The sequence below is a fragment of the Podarcis pityusensis genome (genome assembly GCF_964106645.2).
Source record: "Podarcis pityusensis genome assembly, chromosome: 12".
NCBI classification, from domain to species: domain Eukaryota; kingdom Metazoa; phylum Chordata; class Lepidosauria; order Squamata; family Lacertidae; genus Podarcis; species Podarcis pityusensis.
In genome coordinates, this window is record NC_138037.1 from 27,996,887 (window position 1) to 28,013,829 (window position 16,943).

Genomic DNA, 16,943 nt, shown 5'->3' on the forward strand with positions numbered 1-16,943 from the left:
GATGAGGGAAATCTCCCAAGAACTGGAAGAGTCAGCTGTCCTTAGGTGTTAACAAAGTGCTTTGCTTCAATTTAAGATGAGAAGCCTGACACACAAACCCTGCCACAATCTCATTTAAACTGTAGCATCTGGTGTTAAGCCTATTTAGGCCCACTGAAGCTAATTGGACTCAGCCAGGCCAAATAGCACAAGCTTAACTTTCCGAACTCTTGTCTCTCCCTCTCCCCCCACTTCTCAAAATACAGATTATTGACAAAGAAATCAACCCATTTGTGGACAAATGGGAAGAAGAGGGACAGTTTCCAGCACACCAAGTTTTTAAGACTCTGGGGAAAGCTGGATTCCTTGGAGTGGATAAGCCAACTGGTAAGAAATAGTCTTAAGTCTCTACTTTTAATGTAAAAGGCATGTTCTGGCCTTTAAAGGGCTTGGTTCAGAGATTTACCAAAAGCTGTTTGTAAATTAATCTCAATAGCTGTTTGTAAATTCATCTCATTTAGAACATTTTAACACTGCGGATGCATAGATACATAGCAGTTTCCCCTACCCTCCCGACCACAGGTGTAATTTGCTCTGGGTGTATTCTGGGACATATTTAATTTATTCTTGCAGAGCCTCCTTACACATTTGAATGAAGAGTCTGACCTTATGAACCACTGTACCAGCAAACAGGTGTGCAGGATGAGAATCAAAGTTCCTTGTGGTCAGTCTTAACATAATTGCCTTGTGTGAACTGACTGCATTGTAGAAATTAATGCAACAACTGGGAACGGCAACAGAACGTTGCAGTGCTGTTCAAGGTGCCAGCCAAGCTTGCTCTCATCAGTACCATTTCTTTTTCTCTCCTGTCTTTCCCCCCTCTCCCTCCCCCAACGGTCAGTCAATATTTTATGGTTACTGAGCATGCTTAGGTTTGGGGTTTTTTTTATTTATTTAAGGGGTTTTGTACTTCTGAAAAACTTGGGGTTTCCCTGAGACTTGCTTATACCTTCTGTGTGCTATTTTGTTTATATAGGAATTGGACAATGTGATCACTGTGTCAACCCCATAAATCTGAGGATGGTTTCATCATAGGATTTAGGGTTGCTGCACAGATCCATTACACAGCACAGCATAGAAAAGGATAAGGATTGGGGATGCACAAGACATTTTCAAAGCCTACCCTCAAATAATTATGGGAATTTTAGTTCACACATACCCCACAGACCTACAATTCCCAAACTACAAACTACTAACAAACTACAGTTCCCAGGGTTCTTTGAGAGACGAAATGTATTTTGAATGTGCTTTAAAGGTCTGGTGTATATACAGCCAAAGGTAGTTTCATTAGGGATAGGTCCAGGAGAACATGGGTTGTTGCCAAGTTACATTTTTTCACCTTAAGGCCAGGAGACTGCTAACTTTGAAAAAGAGCCATTGGTTTGCTCTGTCTCAGGTTTTGTTTTTGTTTTTTTTATTTTTAAAAACAGACCTTTAAATTTGTGGCAGGACACCTTGTAAAATTTGGACTAAAGTGGACTACGCCAAGAATCCAGATCACTTGCCAATTTTGTCCTAGGGTCTGCTGTCATATCTCTGTTGAAACACTCAAGTAGAAATTGAGAGAGAAATAACTTCTTGCTCTTACCTTGGGAAGATTTTTTTAATCCTTAGTAGCTTCTGAAAGAGAACTAGAACTAGTCTAGTCGCTAATTTTTTAGTAAACATACTTTGAATCATAGTCAGGGTTGAAAAGATACAGAATCCACGAAAAGCAAATGAGGCATAATTGCATGGTTCAGATCTAGTTCTGAGTAGTTATATGTGAGCATTTGGTCATTCCTGTTTAAGAAATGCACTTTTAAAAACCAAATTGCAGAGTTAAATGGAACAAAAGCTTGGTAATGTATCACTTATCTTGTTTTCTTTTTTCGTCTGCTGCCCCCCCTTTTTTAATGCTCAGCTTTTAGCACAAATTGAACATGGGCTTCAAAATGCACTGCATATTGAAATTGCACAAGATTGGACTTCTTTTATTATCCTACAGCTTGGGTCACATCTCTAGCTGTGTGCTGGATGGCATTTCACCACAAGAAAACTAGCAAGAAGTGCAAGGCAAACGTTTTGAACATATTGCCAGATCTTGTTGAGCGCCTGCTATTTGTTATGTCCCTCTCAAGTGCGGGGTTTTCCTTGCAGGGTCGTGTGTGTGCATGTTTTAATATTGTCTGCAGGTAATGAGGACTTGGGTTATTGTCTCTTAAATGCTCCAGAATTCAGCCTCTGTGATTTTGCTTCCCTGTAAGAATGCAGCTATTTAAAAATAGCTCCCTTTGCAAATGTTTTGTAAGTCTCCAACGTGAATATGTTCCTCAAGGTATAATATTGTCACCATCTCATTGTGGAAACTTTGCTTCAACTGGGCTGGCTGGGAGGATACTTCTTTGATTTTATAAGAGGCAGACTGTGGGATTAACCATTTAATGGAGTGTGTCAGGGAACTGCCATTGGCTCAGGGGTGAGAGGGGAAAAGCCGGATAGATTACAGAGAGGCCACAAAGATCATGGGAAGCAGACCTCCTCAGCGGAGGAGAGTAACCGCACCTCCAGAGGAGAGGAGCTGCAGGGCTCGGGGGAGGCAAGGAGGTGCCAGGACACCTTGCCTGAGCAAAGCGGGGAGGAGAGAGGTCCTCCGTTACCCACGCCCTCCTTGCGCAGTAGGCTTCCGCGCAGAGAGGGGAAGTGCAGACTGGGTGTCAAGAAACTACTCTGCTGGGAAAGGTTTAAGGACCGCCCACTCTCAGATTCTGCCAGTGAATGAGCCAGCCACTGAAGAGTGGCACTCTGCATGGTGAAGGTTTTTTGGCACCATTTACAAGGCTTTACAGCCGACCAGGGAGGCATTTGCCTGATTGCTCTTGAGCAACCCCCTGATACCCTTACAGAGAGTATCCTTGAAGGCATTCTTTCCTTTATTGTTTATCTTGGACAGTTAACAGCTGCAGGAAAGGCCCGGGAATCCAGACAAAAGAAAGAGTGTTTATGCATGCACACACATGTGTTCTCTCTCTCCCTCTCTGACCGTTGATCGTATCTCTCTGATATAAAACGAAAACCAAAATTCTGTCGAAACAATGCCATTATTTTAATAGGGTTTGGCCCAGAATGAGGGAACGGTAGCCATAAACAGTTGCTCTGCTTCAGAAAACTGCTACACTGTGATGGGTTTGTTTGACAAATCCAATTAGTTTTGAGCTTCCACTTTATAAAAATGCTGACGGTGCAAAGAGAACATTAAAGATTAACTTTAAAGGACAAATGAGATTACTGGTTAAAGAGAACTTGAAACCAGAAACTGGATCAAAGCAGTTCTCTAGCTCGGCATACTTAGAGCAGTCTTGCATTCCCAATTTGGTCGATGATTTGACTTCTCTTTTCATATCTAAGGGTATGTTCACAGAACTGTTTGCTTCCCATCCAGTGCACTACCACTGCTAATCTTTGAAGGCAAACTTACATGCCGCTAGCTGCAATCCATATTGATCCTGGAGTTTCTTGACAAATACTGCCATTCGATGTGGTGTTTCCCCGCCACAAACTAGTTTCAATCCATTTTTTTTTAAAAAACCACAAATGCAGAATAATGCGAACATACCCTAACTGCTGTCACACAGAGGCAGATGACAGCTTTATGAATAGGAGTTCGAGGAGAGTTTCAGAGGTGGGGGTCGAGTGAAGACATCCCTGTGCTCTTTCTAATGGGAACATCTCATTGCAAATGCAGCTTGAACAGCAGCTGGGGTGTGTGTGTGTGTGTGAAGAGACATGACCTTGCTGTGTTTCTAACCACTAATATGAATGTGCTCTTTACACGGCTAGTCTGAAGGTATTTAAGCTGCAGTCAGTTGGTATTATGCCAGTTCTGATGTTGGAGTAGCTGCCTTTGAAAATAACTTCACTAGTTTTTGTATATGATTAAATAAAGTGTTTTGAAATCCTGCATCACAAGGTGTCTAGATTTCGTGTGCCTCTCTCCATCTTTGTCTTCAATCACCCCATCTCTTCTTTGCTGGATTGGATTGCAAACCTTTGGGCAAGTCTTTGTGTTTTATGTTGTACTGTATAGCACTTTGTAGGTGTTCATGCAATTAAAAAAAGGTAAAGGCAATGTTAGTAAGTTTCAACGCGGGTGGCGCTGTGGGTTAAACCACAGAGCCTAGGACTTGCTGATCGAAAGGTCGGCGGCTCGAATCCCCGTGGCGGGGTGAGCTCCCGTCGTTCGGTCCCAGCTCCTGCCCACCTAGCAGTTCAAAAACACCCCTAAGTGCAAGTAGATAAATAGGGACCGCTTTCTAGCGGGAAGGTAAACAGTGTTTCCGTGTGCGGCGCTGGTGCTGGCTCGCCAGATGCAGCTTCGTCACGCTGGCCACATGACCCGGAAGTGTCTTCAGACAGCGCCGGCTCCCGGCCTCTTGAGCGAGATGAGCGCGCAACCCTAGAGTCGGTCACGACTGGCCCTGACGGGCAGGGGTACCTTTACCTTTACTAAAGGTAAAGGACTCCTGACAGTTAAGTCTAGTCGCAGACGACTCTGGGGTTGCGGCACTCATCTCGCTTTACAGGCTGAGGGAGCTGGCGTTTGTCCGCAGACAGTTTTTCTGGGTCATGTGGCCAGCATGACTAAGCCGCTTCCGGCGCAACTGAACACCGAAAACAGAGCAGCACATGGAAACCTATTTATCTACTTGCACTTTTTGGCGTGCTTTCAAACTGTTAGGTTGACAGGAGCTGGGACTGAGCAACGGGAGCTCACCCTGTCGCGGAGATTCGAACCGCCAACCTTCTGATCAGCAAGCCCAAGAGGCTTGGTTTAGACCACAGCACCACCCGCGTCCCCCTATACAATTAATATATAATAATTAAAAAATGTTCAGGAAGGTGGTGTGCATGCTCCCCCCCGTCCCCCGCTCCTCACTTAATCCCTACAATAACCCCTTGAGGTATGTTAGGCTGGAAGGCAGTCATCCAGTGATCTTCATGACCAAGTGGGATTTGAACCCTGGTCTCCCAGGTCCCTGTCTGACACTAACCTCTACAACACATTCAAACACAATTTCTGTCTAGCCACCTGTTCTACTTCAAAAGTAGGAAACATCTGCTTGATTGTTCCATTGTGAAGAATGAAGTGTGTAATAGGAATAGAATGTTTCAACAGAAGTGGACAGCCGTGTTTGACTGTGATCAATTGAATTGTATTGGGGTTTTTATTGTGAAGGTGTCATCAGCTTTTGTCTACATACGTAGTTGTCGCTTATTAGTTTGTCATTCCAGTACATTCCTTTATTAATAGTAAACTCTGGTACAAGTTTGGGGAAGTTAGTAAGCAGTTTTCATTATTGCCAGAGGAAAAGGGAAACCATAAATAATCAGCGAATCCTAAAAATGAATGACAGAAATGCTGTTTGAGAACATCTTTTGAATCATACTGCTAGGATTTGATTTTTATGCCTTTTATTTTAAGACCTCAACCACATATTTTTACACTAAATACCTGGTACAAACCTGGAATGTATTTTACCTTTTTAAAAATTGATCATTTGTGTAGATTTATAAGCTGATTCTGTTAAATAATCGCTTCTTGTTTCCAAAATTAAGTGTCAGAAAGTATTCACCCCCCACCAGTTTTTTTTAAAGGAAACCAATCTTATGTTTACAAAAGCCATGCTTAAAGTTTGGAGCATGTGTTTTCAAAAACTTGCTCCAGAAATGTTTCCCCTTACCTTTGACTAATCAGTTTATAGGAAGTCAACTACAACATACACTTAATGGCTCAATCTGGGGAAACATTCTTCATTTTAAGGATTGGATAAACCAAGGACACATAGTTGCTTAAGATCAAGCAGTAATCTACTGAATCAGACATACCTTCCATCTTTCTAAATAAGACCCGCAAGAGAACAACTTTTAACAAAATATGGAATTCCTTTTCTGAAAATTCCATTCAAAAATCTCTTGTTACAGAATGCTCAGGGAAAGTTGGTTTTAAAAATCTATGCAATTCTATCTAAATTTAAAAGAGAAGACTGGCAAGCAACATGCATAATTTTTTTTTTTTAAAAAAGATTTTTTTAAAAAAACATGTTTATTGCAAATTTGTAAAGAAAAAAAAAGGGAAAAAACGGGGAAGAGGGAGGGGTAATTCTGTCACCTTGTGTTAACAGTATAATAAATATCACTAAATCCATCTTAGTTTACACATACAAATCCATATATGCCATCCAGACATCCAAATGTTTGAAAATGGGGGGCAAGTTCTTATGAAACAGCTGATAATGCAACAGAGTGATTGGAATGGCTGTTCAAAAATACACGTGCTCCATTAATCCATGCTAATTTAAAGGAAAATTTATTTGGAACAATTTATCCATGTTAACTTGTTTCATATTGACAGAGCAAAATATATAATCAAAACATGTTCTGTTTGAGGTGAAAGAGAAGCGGAGTCAATTTTAAACATAGTTGCACAGTACTAAAATAAAAACCTTTTGGATTATAGAACTAAATGTAGTACAAGAAATGACAAGATATGTGTTATCTAGAAACTGAAAACATTTCTCTTCTGTATGATACAACCAGAAGCACAGATCTCCAGCTGAAGGCAAATTTTCTGTACTTTGTAATGGAAGAGTAAAGATCCCAACACATGACACTTGCATTATTTACCATACTTGTATGGCACTAATTTTATTATCGGTGTTGGATACTGTTTCCTGTTTGTTTTATATACTGACTTTCATTGTTTTATTTTAGTTACTGTTATCTTTGGATTCTTTTTTGGGAGAAAAAAAGGATGTAAAAAAGTTTGTACAAACCATAAGTTAAAACACAAAAGCCAATGATTTAAAGTAGAGTCCTTGGAAAGTTGGTACTCTGTCTATAATCTCTTTTATAATATGTTTTGAAGAGTGAAACTATTTTGTTTACGGCAGTTTTCTACCAAGTGTACTATAAATCACTTTGAGATGCCCCATATAGGAAACATTTCATAAATGAAAGAAATAATAATGTGCATATCAAATACATGCATCAACACCTAACCTTTTTTTCCTACAGAAAAGAAAACCTAGCTATCATTCCATCCTGTCCATTAAAGAGTTCTTTGCAACTCTGAGGTTAAAAGCTTGCAGGTCAAGCAAGGGCCGTTCATCATTACTTGAATGCCTTCAAGTATTCGTTTTCAAACAATTCAATGCAACAAGCAAGAATCAGGGCTAGACCTGGATGAGTTGCTGATGGCAAGTGCCACACCAGCTTTCCTCCCCTTAATTTTTTTCTTCTCTTTTTCTGTTTTGGGTCCCCCTATACCTCTTCCTAGGGACGCGGGTGGCGCTGTGGGTTAAACCACAGAGCCTAGGACTTGCTGATCAGAAGGTCGGCGGTTCGAATCCCTGCGACAGGGTGAGCTCCCGTTGCTCGGTCCCTGCTCCTGCCAACCTAGCAGTTCGAAAGCACGTCAAAGTGCAAGTAGATAAATAGGAACCGCTCCAGCGAGAAGGTAAACAGCGTTTCCGTGCGCTGCTCTGGTTCGCCAGAAGCGGCTTAGTCATGCTGGCCACATGACCCGGAAGCTGTCTGCGGACAAACGCTCCCTCGGCCCATAGAGCGAGATGAGCGCCACAACCCCAGAGTCGGTCATGACTGGATCTAATGGTCAGGGGTACCTTTACCTTTTTATACCTCTTCCTTCTCTTACTCTGTTTTTTGACATTGCTAGTGGTATTGCCAGGGTGTTGCCCAGTCCCTGCTCCTGCCAACCTAGCAGTTCGAAGGCATGTCAAAGTGCAAGTAGATAAATAGGTACCACTCCGGCAGGAAGGTAAATGGCGTTTCCGTGCGCTGCTCTGGTTCGCCAGAAGCGGCTCAGTTATGCTGGCCACCTGACCCGGAAGCTGTACGCCGGCTCCCTTGGCCAATGAAGCGAGATGAACACCGCAACCCCAGAGTCGGTCACGACTGGACCTAATGGTCAGGGGTCCCTTTCCCTTTACCTAGTGGTGTTGCCAAGGATCCCAACCAGCTGTGTCTGGCATAGCTACAGCCATTTGCACTGGGCTGCAGGATCGCTATGCAAGATGAGAATATTGTCCAATATCTAGGCCTCCATTTATTAATGTTTGCCTCCTGAATATTTTAAACGAAGAGTGCAGATTCGTTAGGAGGGAATGCATAAATAAACGTTGAGGCAAATTAAATCAAGTGTCCGTGCAATCTCCAGAGTACACAATAAAGCTAGAAAAGGCTGTTCTCATTAACATTTTTTAATGGCAGCATGGCATGAAGCGACACAAGCTTCTAATTAGGGGAATGATGTAGGCAACACTCTAGGTTGGTAGAGGTATGGCTTGATCTAATGCTAAAAAAAGAGTTCCCACGGTAATTGTGCTTACTGATAACCTAAATATTCAGAAGCGGGTGGGGGTGGTTTGGGATGGCACAACCCCAGTGAGTCTGTAGCTCAGAGCATGGGCTTTGCATGCCAAAGGTCCCAGGTGAAATCTTGGGGTTTGCAAACAGTGCTGGAAAGACCCGTGTCTGAAGCCTTGGAGACCTGCTGCCAGCCATTGTAGAACAGTGCAGACAGTAGGTAGGTTGTCTGACTTGGTATAAGGCTGCAATCTCATATGCCCTTACCTGGGAGTAAATTGTCTTAATCTCAGTGCAACTGACTCCTGAGTAGGCAGGCCCAGAATTGTTTACATGCTGCTTGGGGGGGGGCATTTTAAAAATGCAACTGCAGAGGATGGGAAGACATCCCAAGGGCAAAATGCAAACTTGGCGGATTGGCTAGCGTGTTAAAGGAGCATCCAGCCTCTATTAACAGAGCTTCAGTATTTGCACTCCTAGGATTGTTCTGCCCTTTTTCCGGTGGCACGTTTACCTTGGGGAGCCATTTCACCTTGCTTGTCAACATAGCAGCGACTTCAGATTGGCAGATTCATTGCCTGCTGTTTTGCAGATGCCCCTTTCCGAAGGGGAAGCTCCAGCAAGCGTTAACTCTGAGCTCTGAATTCTAAGTGAGAGTTTTGGAGACCTTTCTTTTGACCCAAGCAGAGATAAATCGTATAAAAGTGTCTAATGGCAGGGACTGTGGAGATCCCTGTGGAAAACGGGCAATCTATTGTTCTCATACCTGCAGAATCTTAATAGCTGATCTCATACGGTGCTGCACTGAATACTTTCCATGTGTGTGAAAGGAGAATCCTTAACCTCAGTAGATATACAAGGAAACTTGATTTTTAAAAATGCTATGTCCAGCCTTGTTTTTTGCCCCTTGGATGCAGGGAAGAGCCCTCTGCTATTCAGAAAGTTAATTACTGTCCTTGGAAAGGGAGAAGGTATGCCAGTATCTCTGTGGATACTTGCAGAAAATCCTATCTCCCTGGGGAGGAAACGGCACAGCTGGAGCATGAAATGTACATTTTCTAATTCAGGCGTAGGCAAACTCCGGCCCTCCATATGTTTGGGACTACATTTCCCATCATCCCTAGCTAACAGGACCAGTGGTCAGGGCTAGTGGGAATTGTAGTCCCAAACATCTGGAGGGCCGGAGTTTGCCTACACCTCTTCTAATCGTTCTGGGAAGATCGCTTGGTAGGTTTTGTTGTTTTCCCAGCTCAACCCCAGCTAAGGCTGAGGATGGATGGAGATGGAGGAATTGTTAGCAGGAGCGAGAGATGGGCACTGCGGTCGCTTAGGAGAATGGGGCAGTGAGGCCTTCCAGCAGGGATGGGCAACCTGTGGCCCTGTACATGTTGGTGGACTCCCACCTGTCACACTACTTGGGGATCATGGGCAGTGCTTTAAAAAAAACAAGAGAGAAGAACTTGGGGATAGCCAGTGAAGCTGAATGTTGGAAGATTGTGGACAAAAGAATGTAGTTCACACAACGCACAGCTCAACTATGGAATTGGCTGCAACAAGAGGCAGCGGTGGCTACCAACTTAGAGAGCTTTAATAGAGTATTAGACAAATTCATGGAGTATAAGTATGGTTTTGAATTTCCAGTTGCTGGAAACTGCAGGAGAGATGAGAGCTGTTGTGTTTCTTTCCTGCTTGCATCTGGGGGACCACTGTGAGAACAAGATGCTGCACTAGATGGGCTACTGCAACTGAACCAGCAGTCCCTTCTTATGTTCTTTAGATGCTTCCACTTGTTTCCTCTCAAATTTCACGGGATGCGTCTGTCCATAAAAATTCATGGTTCCAAGATGGTGAGTGGTAGGAAGAAACCATATAACCTTTGTGTGGTGCTTAGGATGTCATATTAGGATGTCATAACTGCCTGCATAGTTCTTAGAAATGCAGTTCCCCCTTCCTCCACTATTCATTCTCTATCAGCTATTTAAGGCAAAAGATGTAAAGTTTGGCTGTCGTGTTCATTGGACATTGATTATTTAAAAGGTCAAAATGATGCTCAGTCTTGATGGTAATTAATCTGTGTTAAGGCCAGGGTTCTTTTTTGTCATCTAGGAGCAGAAAAACACCTTTCTCGATAGTGGCAGGTTAAATTTTTAATGAACATGGCCTTTGTGCCACGATCGTTAGTCATTTGTGATATAATTTGATTTGCAATTAATTACAATAATGTGTTTTCCATTAATCAGCCATGCCTCCTTAGGCAAGCAACAGCAAGTTTAGTGTAGGAATGTTTCTCGGAGCATTTAATCTGTGAGCAAGTGCAGCTCCTGGAAAGTAGGGAACGATGACACTGTCACTTTCGGTTGTGCAAGTTTCTCATTTCTCCACATTCCCACAGCAAATTGTGATTTATTTAAGTCCTCGTGAAACTTCATCAGCATTTTAGTGCGATTTTTCTCCCAATACAAAACATTTGGGTATGCCATTTTGACGGATACAGTGGTACCTCTGGTTACGTACTTAATTCGTTCCGGAGGTCTGTTCTTAACCTGAAGCACCACTTTAGCTAATGCTGCCGCCGCACAATTTCTGTTCTCATCCTGAAGCAAAGTTCTTAACCCGAGGTACTATTTCTGGGTTAGCGGAGTCTGTAACCTGAAGCTTATGTAACCTAAAGCGTATGTAACCCGAGGTACTACTGTATATGCATTTTTGCTAGGAAATGCCCCTAAAATAATGCATTTTTGGTTGGAGAACTGCATTACAAAATTTTGAGGAGTGCAAATTTTGAGGAGTACCTGTGTTTCAGTGGTTGGAGCAGTAAGAATGAGGCAGTTTCTCATTAAATGCAAGCAAAATTGAATTGCTGCTTAATACCAAAGGGCAAAGATGCACAAGTTATAACACTTGTAGAGGCCCAAGTGACAGCCCCACAGCCACAAAGGCTGACTAAACTGAAGCCAATTGTACTGCATCACCAACTGTACACAGTATTCAATACGTTGTTGCGTCATAGATTTGTATAAAGATGTTGTGATATTTGTCGTCTATTTTCTATTCTTTTCTCAATGTTCCTCAAGATGGAAGTTGCCTTTTTCACAGCATCAGTACAGAGACATTTCAGTCAATGCCCAGATCCCATTCCTGGCCTGCCGCTGCCAACACAGACACCATCAGCACTATAAGTGAAGCTAGGAATTTTTTATCCCACTTTACACTTGCTTCGGTTGAGCTGTTTTTGCCTTTTTGACCCCCAGTCTGCCATTTTGGAGAGATACTTCTGGGGCTGTTTTGTTTTTACCACCCTAAATTATTTGGAGTCATCAGCAAACTTGGCCTGCTCAGCGCTCATCACTGTCTTGTCACAATATATAACTTTGGGGGACCCCATTTTTTACATGCCTCCGTTGTAAGAACTATTCATTTATTATGTTTTCTGTTTCATATTCTTTAACCATAAACTTTTAACTGTTTCATATTCTATATCCATAAGAGCATCTTGCCTCTTATCCTATGATTACTAAGTTTGCTTAGGAGTCTCTGGTGAGGGACTGTAGCATGAATCTGCTGCAGCCTGGTCAGTTTGGTTTGCTTGTTTGTTTATTTAGGTTATTAGTTTGCTGCTCTCGGTTTTTAAAATTGTTTTTAATTTATCTCCTAATAAGGCATGGATTAAGGCACAAACGTCAAAGTCCACTTTTTGAGGGCAGAGCTGCATTTTAGGTCATGCGTTTCATCTTCCACGACCTTGTTAAAATTTTGTTTTGCAGAGGAAGCAGTTTGAGAAAAGGAGAGAAAAGGAGAGAATCAGAACACTAATCTCCACTGCATATTAAGGAAAACAGAGCCTTGGAAATACTGATTAAAAATCAAGGCACGTGGCCAAAAAAACCTGGCTGTTCTTTTTCTCAACAATCTCAGTTGTTTTTAAAAAATTAAATAGTTATACATTAATTCTGGTTTCCAAGGCTTTTTAATAAGCATTATGGGTTCTGCCCCCCACCTTTTCTTTCTCTACCTTCTTTCCTCTGCCCTCACCACAAAAGTAATGGCCTGCCATCCTTTTCTACCCTTCCCCTTTTCCTGCTGTAGGGAGGAATAGAGTCATAGGTTGCGTACACAACATATATTTGAAGCAACCCCTGGGAAAAAGAATCCTGGGAACTGTAGTTTACCCTTCAAAGAGCTACAATTCCCAGCACTCTTGACAAAATTACAGATCCCAGAATTCTTTTTCCCAGAGGTTGCTTCAAATGTATGGCACAAATGCAGCTTACCTTTGGATGGAAATGTTGGATGGAATAGCTGGTGCTGATTGTAAATATATCTCAGATCCACGGTCAAGGGAACAGGTTGCTATATCTTCTCCCTCTTTTATTGTGCCCACATATCCACTTGACTGCTTATGCTGGCAAACGTCTATAGCTGTTATTTATAAACAGAATTTGAAACTGTTTTTAAGTGGATGTCAGAGCCCAGGGTGACAAACATAAAAAAATTAAAGCAGCACAATTTAGAATAAAATAAAAGCGTATTTAAAACATCCCTGGTTTAAGCTTTTGTTTAGTCAAACTTCCTTTAATAAGAGGTTCCATATTAGCAAGAATAGCAATGTGGAATCTGTGCCCCATCCCATCCTTGCAGATGTTGTTGGATGCAGCTCTTATCATCCCTGACCATTGACCATGCTGCTTGGGGCTGATATGAGTTGATGCCTGACAACATCTGGAGGGCCACAGGCTCTCTTTAAATTCCAACTCAGCCATGAAGCTCGTGTGACCTTGGACCAATCTCTCTCTCTCTCTCTCTCTCTCTCTCTCTCTCTCTCTCGATAGGAGGATAAACTGCATGTTTGTGATGTTCAGAGAAATCCATGTTCCCCTGATGGAAGGGTGCAACATAAATGTAACATGCCTAACCCTCATAGCGTGTTTATTTAAGAAAACCAGATGCCTTTGAAATAACTATTGTGGAAGGGGCCTTATGAAATAGATGAATTTAAATTAGCCTGAGAAGAGGTTTGTTTGTACATTTCAAAATGAAATAAGGTTAATTAAAATCAGTGGCAGGGTCCTGAATAGGTGCCAACTAGGATTTTGCATGATCTTGTTTGGTATTTTATGCATTAGTTAATACAGAATAGGGCATTTGTTTTTAAAACTGCTCTTGGCTTGACGGACCATTCAATGCATATTCAGTGTATCCATGTGTGTTACTTTATTGGCTTTGAACCTCTTAATAAAGCGATTATGCATTCCACTGCGTTGCTGTGTGATCTGTGATAAATTGTATTGCAATTAGCATTGACAGGTACTATTATAGTCAAATGCCTGTATTGCTATTGCAGAATTTTTTTTTAATTTTTTGGGGTCTTGTCTTTTGCAGCTAGATTTGTTTCAGGTTGTGTATCATTTATATAGTGCTATCAAAGTTCTGAACTGCATTTCCCATGACTAATGGCCATGCAGATGGGAGTTGGGGGTCCCCTACTCCTGCTCCAAAATTTTGCACAAGGGAGGCAACGGCAGAAAGGGAGAGGAATGGATGCAGGGGTAAATCGTAGAAAATGTGTTGGGCTAGCAGGCAGGTGGGCATGAAGATCACGTTTGCCAAGTAGTCCTGGAAATAGCCTGATAATGGAAGTGTCAGAATAGATTAGCTTTCTCATTGTGCTTTATCTCTGGTCTGGAATATGATGATGATGATGATCCCTCAAGGCAAGTCTGTATGATTATATCCCCACTCACTGCAGAAAGGGATATTGAAGCTGAGGGAGAAGAATGTGCTTAAGTCCATCGGGTGAGGTCATGGCCGAGGTGACATTTGAATCAGGAGGTTACAGATGTATAGCTCCCTCTCAGCCACTGTGCTATACCAGCTTGGGTCTGTACTGCAGGGGAACTGCTAATACCCTTTGTGGAATTATCATTTTCTAGGATGTCCAACTAGGCAAAGTGCTGATTACACTTACAAATTTTGTGTTCTGACATCTCCGACTGGGGTGCTGTTGTTGTTTCTGTTGGTCTGTGTATCTTAGTTTTGAATCTTTTGAATCTTTTGTTCAGTATTTTTTATTGTTTTATTTATTGTTTATGACGACTTTTGTTATGTTATACAGTGGTACCTTGGGTTACAGACACTACAGGTTACAGACTCCACTAACCCAGAAATAGTACCTCGGGTTAAGAACTTTGCTTCAGGATGAGAACAGAAATCGTGTGGCGGCAGCGGGAGGCCCCATTAGCTAAAGTGGTACCTCAGGTTAAGAACAGTTTCAGGTTAAGAACGGACCTCCAGAATGAATTAAGTTCTTAACCTGAGGTACCACTGTAGTTGTGTATCTTCTTCATGTTGCAAGCTGCCTTGAGCATAGTTTGAACTGCGGAAAGGAGGCATATACATAAAACTTATGTGTGCATGTATTAAGGGAGAAGAGATTTTCTGTAGTTTTTTTATGGTTTCTAGTGGGGTAGCTATGTCTTGTCCAGCAAAAAACAACGAAAGCCTTATAGAACCTTAAAGACTAACTGATTTATTATGGTTTAAGCTTTCATGAACAGCAAAAACCACTGAATCACAATACATCAGTATGTTTAACGCTCATATTTGTGAGAGGACAGCAATCTCCTCTGCCCCCTTGAGTGTTTTTCTATAGCTGGTAAAATGTGGCAGATCAAATCTTTTCACAAAAGTGCCTTTCCTCATTGTTCTGGACTCTGAGAGATGATTGTCAGGTTTCGAGTAATGTTGGCATTTGCATATGAAAAGCAGCTTGAAGTCAGCTTATTATGCATTTAAATTGTTGCTTCTAAATTTTACATTTTATTAACTTAAAAACTTTTCCTCTCCCCCTGCAGCCCCCTTCCCTCATTACAATAAGTCCCCAAGTTCTCCAGAGCAGATTTTTGCAGGGTACAAGAATAGCGAATTGACAAAAGTCACTCCTTCCACCTCTATTGGCAGGAGCGCCCCTTGAGCGGATTTCTTCTGAATCTGAATCTAAGCCAATTAATACCACGCTCTGTGGAGCCCAGTGGGTATAGCCATTGCTAGTCATACTCAAAGTAGACCCATTGAAATTAATGGGCATGGCTAAGTTAGGCTGATGAATTTTAATGGGCCAATTCTGAGCAGAACTTCCTTAGATGCAACTCCATGTTTCCTTCTTTTCAAGAGGGCTGCATCATTACCAACTGTAGGCACCAGATTTGGTGTAACTTTCGAGGTCCTTTTCTAGAGTTTGAGCTTTGAAGCAACATACTTATGTCCGAGCTTCGTCAGTGCTGTGTAATGGTCCCCCTGCACCGTACATGTGTGGGAAAATAGAGCTGGTATGTACTCTGTAGTTTGCCCTGGTGGAGACTTCATTTCTTTTCCAACAGATGTCCCAGAGAAGCAAACTCTGACCCAGTGGAGCAAGTCAAGAACCTGACTTCTTTCAGCCCAAGCTAATGAAATAAGTCCCATTTAGAGAAGCATTAACATAAAGCCATGCTATCAGCTCTTCAGCAAAACAACCGTGGGTAAATCTTAGCCCATGATTTGTGGTATATTTCCATAATTGAACAAATGCCATTTGCTTCAAAATATGAGGGCTTTATGAGTTTTTCTTAATGTCAGTTGCTAAAAATCCTTTTAGGCTGTACATATATAACTTCAGACAAATAAGCATGAATTAGGAGGTTTATTCCCGGTGATGGACATGGGAGGAATAACCTTTAAGAAAAGAATTTAGAAGACGTTTTCTACCAATGTATGCATTCTTCTTAATCCTTATTTTAAATCGGGTATTAAGCGAGCAGTGCAAACAAGCATCCCTTGAGCAGATGACCACTTAGAGGAGCTGTGAGCTCCTCTCCAGAAGCCTGCATGTTTCTGTAATTCTAAGCCAGTAAACTATAGTTTGGCTTTACAAGATGTACAAACAGTTTAACACTTGATTCCTCACATACTTCAGATATTTTGGATTACAGCCCATGACAATTTTTCATGCTAGCTGGGACTGAGGGTCATTGGAATGCAAAATATCAGGTCAGAGAAGGCTGCATTATAGGATACTGGTAGCCTTGCCAGCATTGATCGGGAATTCTTAGAAAAGAAAAAGATCAGATCAAATTCAGTTCACAATCTTGATTTAAAATGACATCCAGTTGTATCCAAGCATAGATGACAATCTTTTCTGTGAGGGACCATCCTTCAAAAATTAGGTTACGATAGCTTAAGAGGTATCCAAATGCATAGTGAACAACAAATTTTCCATAATATAGAGTAAAGGTAAAAGTAAAGGGACCCCTGACCATTAGGTCCAGTCGCAGACGACTCTGGGGTTGCGGCTCTCATCTCGCTTTATTGGCCGAGGGAGCCGGCATACAGCTTCTGGGTCATGTGGCCAGCATGACTGGCGAACCAGAGCAGCACACGGAAACACTGTTTACCTTCCCGCCGGAGCAGTACCTATTTATCTACTTGCACTTTGACATGCTTTCAAACTGCTAGGTTGGCAGGAGCAGGGACCGAGCAATGGGAGCTCACCCCATCACAGGGAT

The 16,943-nt window shown here is 42.1% G+C and overlaps 1 protein-coding gene and 1 long non-coding RNA gene across 2 annotated transcripts in view; both read left to right on the forward strand.

Annotated features, from left to right (window-relative positions):
- LOC308459890 (putative acyl-CoA dehydrogenase 6) overlaps positions 1–16,943 on the forward strand; it is a 50,567-nt gene that overhangs the window by 12,741 nt on the left and 20,883 nt on the right. The window contains exon 2 of the mRNA XM_080975657.1: positions 246–366. Within this exon, the coding sequence (XP_080831783.1) occupies positions 246–366 (121 nt within the window). The remainder of the gene's footprint in view (positions 1–245; positions 367–16,943) is intronic.
- On the forward strand, positions 385–3,593 carry LOC308459897. Its single transcript, XR_013978362.1, has 2 exons — positions 385–672; positions 2,027–3,593. It is a non-coding gene; the product is annotated as an uncharacterized lncRNA (long non-coding RNA).